Source organism: Cygnus atratus, chromosome 2 (genome assembly GCF_013377495.2).
Source record: "Cygnus atratus isolate AKBS03 ecotype Queensland, Australia chromosome 2, CAtr_DNAZoo_HiC_assembly, whole genome shotgun sequence".
NCBI classification, from domain to species: domain Eukaryota; kingdom Metazoa; phylum Chordata; class Aves; order Anseriformes; family Anatidae; genus Cygnus; species Cygnus atratus.
Genome location: NC_066363.1, coordinates 134,743,919 through 134,760,412, shown reverse-complemented (window position 1 = coordinate 134,760,412; position 16,494 = coordinate 134,743,919). Strand labels below are relative to the sequence as shown.

Genomic DNA, 16,494 nt, shown 5'->3' with positions numbered 1-16,494 from the left:
GCTTTAATGATGGGTGTATGAACTCTAAAGAGAATTTAAAGATGTTTCCCCTACTGTTTTTAATTATTGAATATTGTATAGTATTTCTCTTCAGGCCAAAAGCAATAGAAAACCTCAGGAATATGTCGGTGTTTATCAGAGAGCTGATTCATGTTTTGTTTCTGAAGGAGAAGGAAAGGGAACACCAACAGCAACTGAATGTTATATTAGAGCTGACTGAATGTAGTTTTACTTCACATTACAACACCCTAGGGGCATGTATACAAATAATTACTGCATCTCAACCAGCAAATTCTTAAACCACATTCAGTCTATCATTCATGAACATTAGACCAGACCCATGGTCAGTTTTTCTCAGAGAAGTGAAAAAAGTATATTACAGAAGTCAGAGCTGTCACAAATGCCAAACATCAGCAGCATACAGAATATATGTTCACCATTTACCTGAATGATTCCTCCCAGAAATGAAACTGCAGCTGCAACTCCAATCCTCTGCATTTCAAACTCTGATAGGCCCAAGACTCCTGAATTATTGTTTGCAGTGAAATTAGTGCCAGCTGAGGGAACAAGACGTTCGACTGCATTGGCAGATATTAAGGAAGTCAAAGCAAATGTTCCTATAAAAAAAAATAAAAAAGCCGCAGATTAGTTACCAAGGATTGTATATCTGTACTGATCACTAATGGTCCCTTTTTCAAAACTTGGCCATTTTGTGTGAGTGTCATTTTGTGCAGTCCTAAAAATAATTTCTGCGATAATATTTTTACATATTACAAATTTCTTCATGTAAAATACCATTTGTACATGTAAATTGAATGCAAACTTTTCATGAGAATATTTATTCTCATATTAAACATATTAGACAATATTAGACATATTAATAAAAGAGGTTGAAACATAATTATCCACGATTATTTGAAGATATCACAGATGCTTTTGACTTACCATGTGTGTGATGAAATATTTTTTGTCTAAAGGTCCCAAATGTTCACCATTCAAATTTCTAGGGTAATTAAATCATGCTATACACCTAATACTTAGCACAATATAGTTAGCAGATGTGTGTGTTTAAAAAAAAAAAAAAAAAAAGAAGTATTTCCACTGGAGGCAGGTTAAGAAAAAAAAAAATCTTTTCTTAGAGAGGTAAAGCAAGTTTAACGAAACATAGATAAAGAAGGATGATAATCCAATATTTTAAAGGACAAATATATCACGTGGAGCTTCAGTAGCACAGAAAATGCCCAGTTATGTCAGTGCCCCTCAATGGCACATCTGGCCCAGTACTCTGACTCTAGCTGTTGAAATCAGAGGTTTTACTGGAGGAAAGCACACAAGCCTGGCCACTTTCTGTGGTCTATTCCCCTTGTAAACCACAGCATCCATAGCTGTTGTATTGAGGTTGCTAGTGGGTACATCCTTACCTGGTCCTTTTAGATTTTCCTTATGGACTAGCATTCATGAATTTGTTAAATCTCTGTTTGAGCCTGCTTGTATTTTCTTCCTCCACAGTGTCCTCTGGGAGCAGGTTCCAGAGGTTAAGCATCTGCCGTAGTATTCTCTTTATTCTATACTTTCTTTTAAAGTGATCTCTCACCAGTTTCACTGAGCTCTCATTATTCCTATTCTTCCTTATTTGTACAGAACCTGGTGAGAACAGTTCTACCATCACCTTGGCCTCGATATAGTAAAACTCCCATCACAAGTTCTTTGGGACCCTGCTAGGACTCCTCCATGCTGAAAAATGATCATTGAGTCTTATCTTTGTCTTCTTGTCCTTTAACCAGCTAATAATTAATAAAAGAACTTTTCTTCTATCACAAGGGCAATTTAGTTTCTTTAATCACCTTTGGTGTGCAACCATATCAGCAGCCGTTTGACCATTCTGATATCTTACATTAAGTATTTATTTTTGTTATGTGCTTTCTAACACTCCTACAGAACTCTAGGAGGTTAGTGAGATGGGATTTTTCCTACATAGAAGTCACGCTAACACCTTTCCAGCAAATTCTGATCATACATAACTTTCAGTGATCTTATTTTTTACTGTAGTCTGTAATAATAGGGGAGAAATACAGTTTCTAGGATTCCATCCAGAGCCCTTCTGGCAGTTGAAATCACACTGATAGCTCAACGGTCTTGTGACCTTGTCACAGAATGTCCCAGTTATATCTTTGTCAGAAAGGTGTCACAACAGTTTCCTTCCTGTCTTCCTCATTTTGATGTATTTAAAGAACTTTTAACTACCAGTTTGATCATCTTCTCCATGGCAGTTTTCAAATTCATTTTTTAGCCTTCTAAAATTCCTGCATATGTCTGACCTACCACATTTCATGGCCTTCTTATCACAGATAAAGACGCTGTCAGAGGATCCTCCAAAATCACTTATATCAAAAGCAGACAAGAAAAACATGTAGGGATTTGTTATTCAGGTAAATAATCTTTCAAATTAGATCAACCGTGTCACAGAAGAGATATTTCAAGTAAAAGTTGACAGAACATGGCCATTGATGAAATTTCCCATTTCATGCTAACATAAGTGACTTAACCAACAAAGGACACTCTTGTAGCCTGTGCACATATAGAGAGTCCCGTTGATATTATAGAAGCTGCTGTTAGGAGAAGAGATTTTCAACTATGTACAAGAGCAATTACGGAGCATTTGGAGATCTGAGAGAGGCAGTATGGCTCCAATTCAGCCTGCTTGCCACAATTACTTAACTGTGGCTGATGGGATAATTACATGAGACATTTCTACTGAAAGGATCAACAACACATATCACACAAGTTTATTTAAAATAATAACAAATTTGTTTGTCTGGAAGACATCTGAACAGGTTTCCAGGTTTTCACAAAACGGATTGTGCAGGAATCCTCAGCCATAGAATTGAGGAACTCTCAGCAAATCACTCTTTGAATGCTATTCCCTCCCAAGGATAAAAGATCAACCTTAGCTGCTTGCACTTACCTGTTGCCTTATCTGTTTTCATTAGTAGAATTTAGGTCAACCAGATACTGATTTATCCACTTTCCCACATATGAGCATATGAGACATTCTTATCTTCCTAATAATCTCACAATAACAAACAGCTGACCATCCACTGCCAAATTGTTGTTTTTAAACATCTTTTTGTTATAGATTCATGTTTTAATATATTTAATGAAAAAAAAAAACTGTTCTGAAAAAAAAAAAATAAAAGTATACTAATCTATCTCTACTCAAGTGCCAAAATTATTTTCCATATTCTAAACTTTCACTTTAAAAAAATATTTCTTAAATCAGCGGAGTACATTCCATCACTCATTATAGCTTCAAGTTAATATCAGCATCCACAGCTCCTTCTCAGACATCAGAAGGCTCAAAAACTTTCTGCGCCTTTAAGGAAAACAAGCTTCCAGCTTTCCTCCTACTCTAAAATAATGTATAGCTGTTCAGAAATTTTAAATAATTTAACTGAATATTAGAATGCCTGGCATAAGAATTACTAGTCAGTCAAACATAGCATTGATAGCTTTTCCCCTAAAAGGTAAACAGAATTTACCAAATTTCTTCGTCCATGTTGCAAAACCTAAAGACACTAATATAATTCAGACACACTTTGCCTTGTACTGTATATAGAGATATACAGATAGATATTTCTAATGGGTAAAAAGAGTTTTATTAATGCTTTCAGATCCAGTCACTGGTCCCACAAGCATACATTAGTGGGAACAATACGGGATGCCACAAGAGTGGATCATATAACATGGAGTGCACACTACTTGTCCAGGACTGGACAGAATATTCAGGACTAGGCTTATATGCAGCTCTGCTGATGTCAGGAGTCTGGTACTTCTGGGCTATCGTTTCCTCAAGCTTGTCCCTGTTGAACTAGGTGAAACCTCATTTAAGGAAGAGGTGGATCTCCTGGTGTTTGGGTAATTCAACATTGTGTAAAATGGAAAAAGAAATCGTTGTAAAAGGAAGAAAAAAAATATATAAATATATTTCTGTTTAGTCTTTAAATTATTTTCCTTCCATTGATCTTATAACACACTTTTACTTCAATTGCCAGTTCCTTATTTCTGAAAACATTTTAACAAATAGACACTTACCTGTCGCAACATGACGTCCCATTCCAAATATGGCATAAATAATGGCAGGGAAGAAAGAGCCATATAAACCAAAAACTGGATGGACTGAAGACAGAACAGCAAAGGCCAGCCCTATGGAAAGTTAAATGAAATTACTTCTTTGCATGAAGGTAAAATAAAATTGTTCTGCTTTTTTTTTTTTTTAATGAGGAAATGTCTATGATTTTATTAAGAGCAGTAAAAGAAACACCTTCATTTACAAAAGTCTAGACCGTAAGCCACTGCAAAGGCAACTTTACAATGAGGATCAGGAAGAACTGAGAAAGGTTTTTCGTCTATTGTCTATCATCAAAGTCTTCACACTTTCTTCTGCATCTTCGCCACCAACAGAAACAAATTGGTCACAGATATGATCTATGGCCTCAGCTACTGTTTTTCCAGGTTGTCTCAATAAGTGTTTCCAAACTATTTTAATAGAAAACCCACACAGGAGGAGGCAGTACCATTCCACACCCCCCCCATCCCAACAAACAAGGGTTTGAAACTGCCAGGGCTCCAGGCAGTCAGATGGTTATTTCTTACAAGCAGTTCAAAACCTATAATTTTGGTTTGGACGGAGCCCTTTCAGTCTGCTTTCTTCTAATTTTTTAAACAAAAAAATATTCCAGAGTTCATTGTTTTTAGGTGCCTGGGGTTTTTTAATCCTTCAGATATTAATATTTTTTTCATTATGTAAAGCTGTGTGTCCAGAAACACAGAAAATATTTTATTTTTATATTGAAATGGAAAATGAACTGAATCGGTTAGGATTTAACTTTACAGATTACTAGTTACCTTCATTGCTTAGCTATGGAGGACAATGTCCATCTTTCTCCAGGAAATCTTCTTTTAACAGAGATGTATCTGCAGAGCAGCAGCTGTGGTTGCTGTTCAATTTCAGATATCTAAGATAGCAAGCAACTCTACATTGACTTCTTACAATGCAGCAGATAGACTCCTCTGTCTGTCATTTCACAATTTTTCCTTCTAGCAACTAAGATTAGGAGAAATTGCCTGGCAGAGTTCCTCCATAAATCTTGTTGGATACCACATCCTGCAGTAGGGAACACAGGAGTGGCTTGTGGAACACACAAGGTGCCTTTCTGAAGTCCACCTTCAAAGTGAGTGACCAGTCTAAGCTTTTATATAGATATATGTGTGTGTTCTGGGAGAATGATCGTGCATGGTCTGGGACAGAGAGGTGGTTCATATCTATGGATCCAAGGAATCATTAGTTCTTTTATACGCTCTCCGTCTTGCATTAAGTGTTCAGTCTCCATCAGTGATTACAAGGGAAGCACAAAAACTCCCTCTTCACTAGGAAAAGGTAACAATTTTGAAAAGCAAGTTTTAAAATAATGTCCATTTTTGCAGAAAGCAGATTAAAGTCTTATAATACCTAACATTAGAATTAAATTGTATTAATTTTGGACCTTGAAGCTTTCCTTCTAAAAGGAACTGAAGAGTTGTCCTCATAAAAGGAAATGGTTCACATTTAATAAGTTTTCACCCTAAGAAACTTTATAATTCAGTTCAAGAAGAGGTTACCTTAGAAGTTGTACAAAACAAAACTAGAGGTTACTGTGATATACCACAAGCTAAGCTAAAATACTTCCAGAAGAGGGACCACTAACTTTTTCCTATTTGATATTTCCAGTTAATACAGGATTAAGAACAACATACATTGTTTTCCTTTTAAATACTGAGAGGAAGAACAAAGGTTCAGCTACCACAAAATATTCTGTTGTCATCTGACTGTAAAAGCCAATTATTGCCTCTCTACATGTATTTACATTTTTATATGTTTCCTAGGACATTATGACAATTGAAACTTTTGACAATTATGGCCAGAATGTGTTTGATCCAGCATAAGTTGTACAAGCTGTGTGTAGAGCACAAGAAGCAACACAAAAACTGCATCAACATCTCATTTCAGTTCTCTGAACAGGCCACAGAAGAACAGGGAGGCACAACCTGAACTCCTACAGCCAAGTTCTATAAAACTGAAAGGGGCTACCCAGACCAGCAAACCTCCAGGATCCATGAAGGAATTTTGCTTTGCTCACAGACTTACTGCTGAGAAACACATCTCATCTATAGGCAGATAATCTGAACATAAATCTGGCCCTTGTTCTTGTCTTTTCACTTGTGGACTTTTCATAGTCTTCTTGTATTAGGTTTCTAGAAGTGGTGGCTCATTCTTTTCATGGTGAGGTCATGGCAGTTAAGACAGAGCTAAAATTACCAGTCTTTGATTCCAGTCCTAACTCTGTTGGGTTTTTGTTCCTGTTACTGAAAAGTGTCAATTGTGTGTAAGAGCAGAGGGGCATTATAAAACAGAATTAGTAAAGACTTCAGGTTTTCTGGTTTGACATATAATGTTCTAAAAGTTCAAATATATTTTAAAGATATAAGCAGTAGTATATTTCAGCTCACTTCATTAATTTTCATATTAAACTTTGCTACAATGCATTCCATATGCTCAAGAACTAGTCAAAAGACAAGAAACATTATTTTAATTTTTTTCATTCCAAACAGTAATAATACTCAGAAGAAATATATCATAAAACAAGGATCCCATGTAATCTTCAGTGGTAATGTGGAGAACCCTCAATGGCAGTGACATTAAGGTTCTCATATAAGAATATAAATTCCATGGAAAGAAATGTAAACAACAATAAGTTCAAATAAAGTACATTAATATTGTGGTTCTTTGCTTTAACTAACTCCTTATCATAAGATAACAGTGTGCTATGCAGTTTCATTGAAAACCATGCTCTCTGGCTAGCACCAGATGCATAACAATCACAGCTTGCCACACTGAAAAGCAAGAGGTGTGGCACCACTGTTGGTAGCTGTCAAATGAAGTTAACTATAGAATAACAAGCTTGATACAAATAGAAATAAGGCCTACCACAGGAGAAAGGTCTCTCAGTTTGCTAATGTGATAGTTTCTCCTAATTAGGCTAGAGGCAAAACCACAGTCACATAAATAAAAAATATTTTCCATAAAGAGAACTATGAATCATCATAGTATGATCACCTAGTTAACAATTTTCTGCATTTGGAAAAAAGCTGGTGACACACATGTATGTTCAGAGGATATCTATACCATGTCTTTTAGAAATGCTGTATGCAAACCAGAAGCAGAAAAAGTAGCAAGTCTACAATTAATCCTAGGAGTTTAAAAATTTTCTTCATTTACTATTTACTGTGAAAAACTATACATTTAATAGATTTTCCTGTAGCATATATATTCAAGTAAAAATGTATTATTGTAACTTTTCTTTTCTTAAATGAGACTATATTAAGAGGGCCAAACATCAAGTTTATGGAACCCCAAACAACACTAATACATCTTATCCCGCTCAAAATGCTATCTACAGTCAAGAAAAATCTCTGATGCTTCAGAAAAAAAGTCATTTTTCTCCTTATTTTCAAAGCTGAATTATGTAATAAGAAAAGCATTTCCTCTAGATGTCCTGAAATGTAGAATTAACACATATTTAATGAGTCTCCTATCAATCCCTCTTGGAAAACCAACAAATTAAACAGACAATGATTCATATCTAAGGCTTTAATTTCTAACTCCAGGCTAATAATTTTTACTGAGTTAACAAAATATATATATATTTCATAACAATTGCTTAACACAAATCTACAGCCCTTGAAGATTATTTGACACTGGCGTGTTAAGAGCTATTAGCACAAAAAATGATCCTTTGTAAATAATAATATTTTCCTCCAAAAATTGGAAAGCTCGGTATCAGTTCTTTTATGGTGCACACATACAGCTCATGCTTGCAAGATCCCTGTTTCCTAATGGCATAATTTGCTGGGGCTACACACATGGATTTTACCTTCTGCCTAACTTATTTGAAGAGAAGGTACAAAGAGCTAAAAATCATTTCTTAGTTCATCTGCCATTCAGAGCCTGAAGAAAATGAAGAATTTAATAGCAAAACGGGAGGACATATTCTGCAAAACTTTGCATAAGTCTTTCAGAGTCCACACAAGTGTTAGCAACCATTAGAGAATGGTTTTTGAGGGATGCTTCAGTGCAGCACCTTCCCAAGCAACCATCACCTTCAGTCCACAGAGACTGGAGTATCTCAGCTGTATTAGTCATACAGTATCTGAATTGCATCTTTCCCCATGTGCCATCTGAGAATTACGTCAAAAGTATTTTTGGGAAAGCACTGTTCTACTCCTCCACTTTGCAGATTTCCAGATACTGACGCTTGTATCTTTATGTTCAAAAGAAAGTATAATCAAGTATTACGGTAGTAGAAACAAGTGGACTGTGTGACTCATTTATGAATTCTCTAATCAAGATATCTTGACCTTTCTGTACATAAAATTTTACATACTTACACCCAAAAAGATAGAAAAAAAATCTAGAATTTTCTTTTCTTTTCATGAATATCTAGGAAAGAAAAAAAAAAAGACTATTGACAGACAAGCAGAGATTAAAGATTTAGACCTATTACTATTATACACCGGTCAGCCATAACACATGAAGAACCTGGCCATCTCCAGTTTAGAGAACTAAACTATGAGGTAGCCTCTTAAGTAGCATCAACACTGTAGAGAAATAAAGACCAGTCATTGGCTGATAACAGGCCTTGACCCAAGATAAACCCAACTTTATGAGACCTATGATGAAAACCATCCATTTTGACAAAATGATGGTCAAGGATCTCAGCACTAATAGTCTTCTTGATCTCTCTGACCTAGAAGTTTCTAGGTGAAGTCATTTTTTTCTTCAGGGAGTCAACACTCCCTGGGTTTGTCAGTCTCTGTCCATGGTGCTCAGGTACCTCCCAGGTGCAGGGATGGGACATCACACAGCTTATCTGGTCATACTGACACGTATACCTGTACCTAAGGCTCCAGAGGATTCAGAGGTCATTCAGAAGCTGAATTCACATTCCTAGGAGTCAGTCAGACAGGTCTGCATTAGCACATGTGCAACTTGGAAGAATCTTAGCAGACATTATGAATGAAAATAGCACATTCACAGCAGCACCAATGCCTTAGTTGTCTGCTGAAAAGTTGTATAAATACGAAATATTGCCCTGCATTTACTTACTAATATGCTACATTTCATTATCAGCTTACATCATTATTCTTTGTAAGGGAGAACTATACCAGAGTTCATCTGGAGACTTTCTTCCACAAATCATTTATGAACTACATGGATTCTCCAATGCATTCTCTAGGAAATTTTTTGGCTCTCATTCCAAACGTGCTTATTCAATTTCATCTACACATGCTATTTGTAAGCCAGATGTATATTTACAAGACAGATCTACTCCTTAATAAAATTATTAGCTCTAGTTAGTCTGCTCAGAGTATATTTATGTCTACATTTATGGTCAGAGCCTGAAAAGAAAAAAAGAAAAAAGAAAAAAAAAAAAGAAACAGCAACTATCACCTCTGAGAAGACAGCTGGGGTTCCTCCATGAAAAGATATGTGTGTGTGTATATATATATTATTTATATATTATATTATATTATTTATATATAACGTTATATATATATATATATATATATATATATATATATATTTGGCATCGTGCCTTCCAAAACACTGGGCACCAGTTCCGGAATGCATGAAGGCAGTATAGTCTTTTTTTTTTTTTTTTTGTCAGCATGATCTCCAGCTAGTGTTAAGGAATTAGTTGTTCAGCAATAAATCCAGCTCAAGATTAAATTAACTTTAATTAAAACATACAAAACACACCAATCCTAGGCAAGTTATTATTGGGCTTGCAGAATTAAAAAAAGTTGGCAGGAATAACAATCCTGATTTCATCAGATGCCATCTACTTATTTCACTTTTAGAGGAAATATGCCTCAAGGGCCCTCCACCCCTCCAAAAAACAATCCACCAAAACCTATTTGAGCCAAAGCATTTCTTTCTCATGATAGGTCATAGGAAACCCAGCTAATGTATAACACTACATATAAATTCTATATGAAGTATATCCATGTTCTCACTGACTACAAAAATAGACTTTTTAAAAAAATTGCAGACCACCACTGTAATCTCAAATCCAATAAACATGAAAGTCCAAATCTTGTACCCACATGCTTCCATATGGGTACCCTTTGAGTATATGCAGTATAGCACATAGTCACACCTTTATTTTGGAACAAATAGCAAAATGCTTATGAATCCACCAAATATCAGGAACTTAACAAGATGAAGATGGAATCAGAAATACAGTGAGGGTTTGTGGAAGATTTCTGTGTGTTTTTTGTTTATTTGTTTGTTTTTAAGATAAACACTTATCTTATACCGCTATCTTATACCGCAGTTTAAAACTTCAGTTTTTGGAGGAGCAACTGATATTGTAGGGAAACAAACTTGTGAAGGATCCCCTTGTGCACTGTGCTCTGATCCCCTTTACAACAGGCAAATATAATTTAATGCATATATGAATTATGTGATAGGGAGATATATCTCTTTATCCTGATATTTTAATTGACTGTTTTTAGATTTTTAGTCTAAATGTATTCATGCTACTTTATACTCATTTGTTCATGTGCTCAACTGTTTTTTTGTTTTGTTTTGTTTTTTACTTTAAATGCTATTAGTAGACAGTGTAAAGGTCTCCAAGATCCTACAATGGAAAGTGAAAGGTGCAAGTATTATCATCACCTGGTGAATGACAAAACATAAATTAAGTCATGTATTTGCCAAAGCAGAATTCTCTCTGGTCATTAATAGCTTACAGAAGAGGATTACAATTATCTAAACCTAGATCAAGATCTTGGAAGAAGTTTTGGGGGAAGGGTTCATATTGTCTAAAGTTAGGTACCTATATTAGGAATTTACCTCCAGAAAGAGTAAGACAACTTCAGTTGTCAATCAGAGAACTTACTTTGAACATTATGTAATGTCCTAACCAAAGTACTCTGATTTACACTTTGGATACATCTGTGTCCCCTAACTATACAAAGAACTGACATATCTAAATAAGTTATGCACACTAATATATGTATTCAAACAGATTATGGGAGATAATTAAGGATAATTTCTGTGGCTATGAACTCAACTGCTTAACAGAGGGTAAAATTGCATAGCCTTTTTCAGACAAGCTCAGATTTATGTCTTTGCAGACCATGACAGTCAGAGAAGCTTACTGATGGGTAAGCATTACCTACATGGCTTCTAGATGCCATGTACTGTGTGGATGGTACACATAGTTCTGAGGGGAAAAAAAGAAAAAAAAAGAAAAAAGAAAGAGAGATTCTAAACAGAATCAAAAAGAGAAGCAAAAACTGAGATGGGCATGCAATATATCAAGCAGTATACATTGTATACTTTATATCCCAAGAGAAGGCACAAAGGTATTTGTTTGAAAAGATTACATTGGATGAAGAAGGCTAGCAAAATGGATTAATCAGAGATGTATCAACAGATTGGTAATGAATAAATAATGCCAGGAAAGATCACCTATGTAAGGCCTTGAAAGTAAAGATGAATAACTTGCTTAGTGCAATAAAAAGTTACCACAGACTGAAAATGAGCTAAGCAGCTGCATTCTGAACAGATATGAATAGGTTATAGCACATGTTCAAGAGGCTACAGAAAATCAGTTTGACAGGTTTATGAGATTTAGCTGCACGGAAAGACTACATCATAATGCATCTTAATGTTATCATGCAAGAAAACTCAGAAAAATTCAGACAAAATTTTATCAAAGTATACTTCTTGCACACGTAGATGAAGTCCAGGTCACATGGCAAAGCCACAAGCAAAAATTTGGTATTACTGTGACAGGTTAATGGATGCGATACACTAAAGAGTATGATCTGCTTTTAACTATTTTAAACATGAACAGTTTATTACCCACAATACCACAGTTATAATGGCTGGGAAATACCTCACCTAAATTTTCATGTCTACATCATCAGTGGCTACACCTGAGCCAGTCCCCTATTACTTTCAATGGAAATCTTACCAGTACAATCAGCCTTGACAATGTAGATGTCTGGAGTTAGATGAATCACACCTGTAGTGGGTTGACTCTGGCCAACAGCTAAGCACCCCCAAGCCATTTGCTTGGTCCCCCCAAAGGATAGGGGAGAGAATCAGAAAAGCAAAAGTGAGAAAACTTGTGGGTCAAGACAAAGACAGTTTAGTAAGTGAAGGAAAGAGAAAAACGAGCAAACTAAAGTGATGTAAAGATAATCACTCACTACCTCCCACAAAGTCAAGCACCATAAATTTCACTCTTACCAACTAGATTTCCATTGACTGTAAGGAATGCAAGAGCAGCTCCTTGACAACTAGATACCTACACTGCAGAATGTTTATTTTATTTACACAAGTTTAATTTGGAGAGAAAAATCTTATTAGGGACTTGCAAATCATCTACACGGAGACAGTAATTGAATTTGCGTGTATGGGTAAGGAACAAAGAACAAAACAGAAAGAAAAGTCTTCATATTTTAAAATCATCTTCCTGCTGATGGGGTATTAATGAGTTTTAAGAGGGAATGAAGTACTAGTATGAGAAGCAAATAAAGGATTCAATTGCTAATTTAGAGACTTGTTTCTCTAGTCTATCAAAAACAGATTTTTGAGAAACAGACAAATCAGGTAGTAATTACGAAAACATGAAAACTCAGATTTCTTAGCTATCTCTGAAAGTGTGCTGCAAACTTCAGTACTGGATAACCAAGTCCATTTAAGATTCTACGATTATTTTTCAGCCTTAGGTATTAGAGTAAGAGTAATGATTCTATGTTTGAAAAATGAGATATTGAGAACGACATTATTAAATAATTATAGTTTTGTGGGCTTGAACTAATGAATCTTGGTTTCTTTTGTCAGTTTAGATTAAAGGTTGACTGCCTTTGCAGTCCAACAGTGCAAGCTCCCACTGAATCTTTCCAGCAATTAGGGCATTAAAAGGCTTTTTTTTTCCACTACACTTTAACTGATGTCTAACAAGATATGAGTTTCTATTATCAATTTTTAGAACATGTAGGGTCTGTTTTCAATGGTTATTTTCATACAATTTGTAGAAACATAATCAGATTGGACACATCTTTCATCATCTTCTGTTGAATTAGCTAAAACACTAAAACTAGAGGACATAGACAGAGACTGTACAGGTATTGTTTCAATAGGTAAACAGGACAGAAGAATTCACCAGTGAATTCTGAGACTCGTGAATTAAGATTAACTTGCATTTGTAGTAGACAATAAAACAACTATAGGAGCATGTGGAGACGTACTGCTTGGTTTCAGCACAGACTTGGTGTTGAGCCCTCCTTCTTCGCAAATGCCAAATAGCACATCACGATAATCCCATGACTTTCTTTCCCATCTCCCTACCCTACCCTGTCCAGTCTCCCCTACCTCAGTACTGGATCCACTACTTACACTGGATGATCAATGAATTCCCTACACATGGTCAAACACAAATTAAGCGTGTTTTAAACAAGCTTCAACAGAATTTGAAGGGCAGCTTCAGAAGGTTCACTTTCTACAGAGATTATTACATTATGGATTCTTTGATAATGATTATATTTTAGTTGGACAGTATGAGAGAGTAAACATAACACCTTGGAAGCCTTCTAAAGGTCTATTTCTTCCACACTGCACACAGAAGTAAAGACAATTAAATATTCAGGTATCAGGCCTTTCTTGTGCACCGTTCCTAGACTCTGCCCCACAGGACATACGTTCTACTTTATTTATGTCATGATGGAATTCATTTTAATCCTAAATTAAGTGATATATGAACTCGTGATTTAATTTTTGAGTACCTGACTTGAAGGTACCTTACAGAGTTTAAAGGCATAAGTCACATTTAGATAGCAATCACTTCTACACTGAAAATCACAAGATAAGTGGAAGTAGCTCTTTAAAATTCTGTCCAAAACAAAAGATAGCCTAAAAACAGCTATTCTAAACTATTCAATACCCCTGTAAAAAACTTTTGGGGAGCAAACGTTATCTGCATACATTGATCACTAGTAATATCATTAATTTAGTCTTTTCTTTTTCTCCCTTACACAAGGTAGACTCCAAAAACTGCTCTTGCATAAGAATTATGCAGATGCAATTTCTAAAAAAGTCTACAAGGAACAATTATAAATGTAACCTTTGCTGTATTTAGTATGATGCCATGACACACTAGTGACTTCCTTCTTTCCCTTCCTTTACAAAGAAAAGACAGCTCTCTCCTAATTTTTTGGTTAGAAGTTGAAACGCAGACACTACACCAGATCAGAGCACCTGCCGTCTCGAATATTCTGAATATGGCCAATACCAGATGAGTGAGATATCCCACAGTAGGAAATTGTGAAAAACAGCTCTGAGGGAAGGTCCTTCTTTATTCTCAAGCTACTGGACTGCTCTCTGTCCTGGAGTATGCAGCTCTTATCACTCAGAAAGCTGTTGTGTATGCATACTACTTCAGATTTTTCCATAACTGAACTATATTTCCTTATACTTGAATTTATTTAAAATATGTTGCTGTGACACCCAGTGACACTGTGCTCTGCATGACAATTATCAGTCGTTTCTAACTTTTTCATACCAGTGTCTGATTTTTCCATTTTCTATCTTTACTGGATCGTTCGTCTTAAATTAATCTCTCATATTAATTAACTTCTTGGTACAAGACTCAAACAATAAATTTCTGTCTAAAACCATAAGCAATGTAGAACTGCTGGTAACTTAATATTTTTTATGTATTTCACCATGCTGTTATTAACAGCATTTTAATTACAATTGTTGCATATGTACATACCAGTGAAATTAGATACTTTACAGTATTACAGTATTAAGGTTCTTAAAGTTCAATCATGCCAATGCAGATGTTCCTAATTACCTTAAAAGCACAAATACTTATACAAACCGGTTGTTTCCAGCTCCAGTGTAATTCAATTAAAGTAGTGCTTATAATTTAACAATGTGGATGATAGTTAGCATAGCTAATATGGGAAATTGTTAAGAAATAGCATATATAGTTTATATAAGGCAAGGAGCTGAAATCCATCTGAAGCAGACAAGCAGCTGGGATTTGCCTCAGACATGTATAAAATATTACCTAAAGAAGGTGACACTATCAAAGATATATCAAAAATGGATGAAAGCTTTTATTTCCCAGTAGCAATCACTTTGCAAACTTGCATTATTGGGACTTTTGGTTTCTGCAGGTCATTCCTCAGGGTTTTCTTTCTGAGAGTTTTTTTTTTCTTTTTTATTGATTTTTCTTTATTTTTAAATTGCCAAATGGAGTCTAGCTCTACCCCTACTTTGTATCGCTGCTTGACAAGAGGTGTGCTAGGTACTGTAATACAGCCTTAAATCAACATAGGAACTGAAATATGCAAGCTGCGTATGCACACAGACCCTCCCCATGGGTAATGTTTCTGGCAGAAGCACCTCTTAACTACAGAGTATTGTTAACTTTTACTGCTGCATACTGGGTTTACACAGGTAATAGTAGCACGCCAATGCTTACTCCAGAACGGCATTTCTTAAAATTCAGTTATAAAATAGACACATTACAGTGCAATTATCATATAGATATATTTTGTTTTTTTTTTTTCATGTAAAATAGGAAAATATGGTCATTTAACTGATTAAAACATCAGATACAACCATATAGCTGTATGAACAGATTTACTGTTCTCCTACCTCCAATATTAAGTCTGAAAACCTGTCAGAGGGATGGGATAGTAAAGTTTCAGTTCAGAGCAATCAGTTAAAATAACACGAGGTATTTCCATCCACATTTGTACTTCTATTATATACACATAAGAGTTAATACTGTAAACTCATATTTTTATTTAGATTAAATCAACATTGAAAAGGTAAGCATGTATTTGTCTTAAAGAAAGTTTTAGGATAATAGTAAACAAGGCGGGGGATAAAAGAAGACCAGAGAAGTTCAGCAGGACCCCAGCTCCAAATATGACTCTCAGCTGTGCTAACTGTACCTTGTGTCACCTGTTGAATGGCTAGCATCATCCCAGAAACCACGTCGGGAACCAAATTCTCCTTCCAGTCGTAGGCGGGCACCCACTCCAAAACGGGCAGCCGCCTCATCCACCAGTGCCTGATGTCCTCCAGGCGAAGAGCCCGAACTTTCCTCCAGCCCTCACTCCGTGTCCTTTTGCCCCCCGGCATTGCCAGCCCCGGCCGAGGCTCCCCTCCAGCGGGACGCACGGCTCGGCACCACCCCGCGCCGGGGCGCTCTCCAGGTGGCTTCTGAGGGTTTGCAGTTCCAAGGCTACAGGGGGGGGAAAAAAAAAAGTAAAATAGAAAGGAACAGGGGCACGTAAGGTTTCTGCAGCCGTTCTCTAACCACACTGGATAAAAGTACTTATCAAGCGCTTTTAATCATCTAA

General features: G+C 35.9%; 1 protein-coding gene across 1 annotated transcript in view; it reads right to left on the bottom strand.

Annotated features, from left to right (window-relative positions):
- SLC26A7 (solute carrier family 26 member 7) overlaps positions 1-16,273 on the bottom strand; it is a 64,899-nt gene extending 48,626 nt beyond the window's left edge. Inside the window, exons 1-5 of the mRNA XM_035546324.1 lie at positions 16,084-16,273; positions 12,675-12,682; positions 12,135-12,183; positions 4,093-4,203; positions 445-617 (exon numbers count right to left, since the gene is read on the bottom strand). Coding sequence (XP_035402217.1) covers positions 445-617; positions 4,093-4,203; positions 12,135-12,183; positions 12,675-12,682; positions 16,084-16,273 — 531 coding nt within the window. The remainder of the gene's footprint in view (positions 1-444; positions 618-4,092; positions 4,204-12,134; positions 12,184-12,674; positions 12,683-16,083) is intronic.
- Between the last annotated feature and the right edge of the window lie 221 nt (positions 16,274-16,494).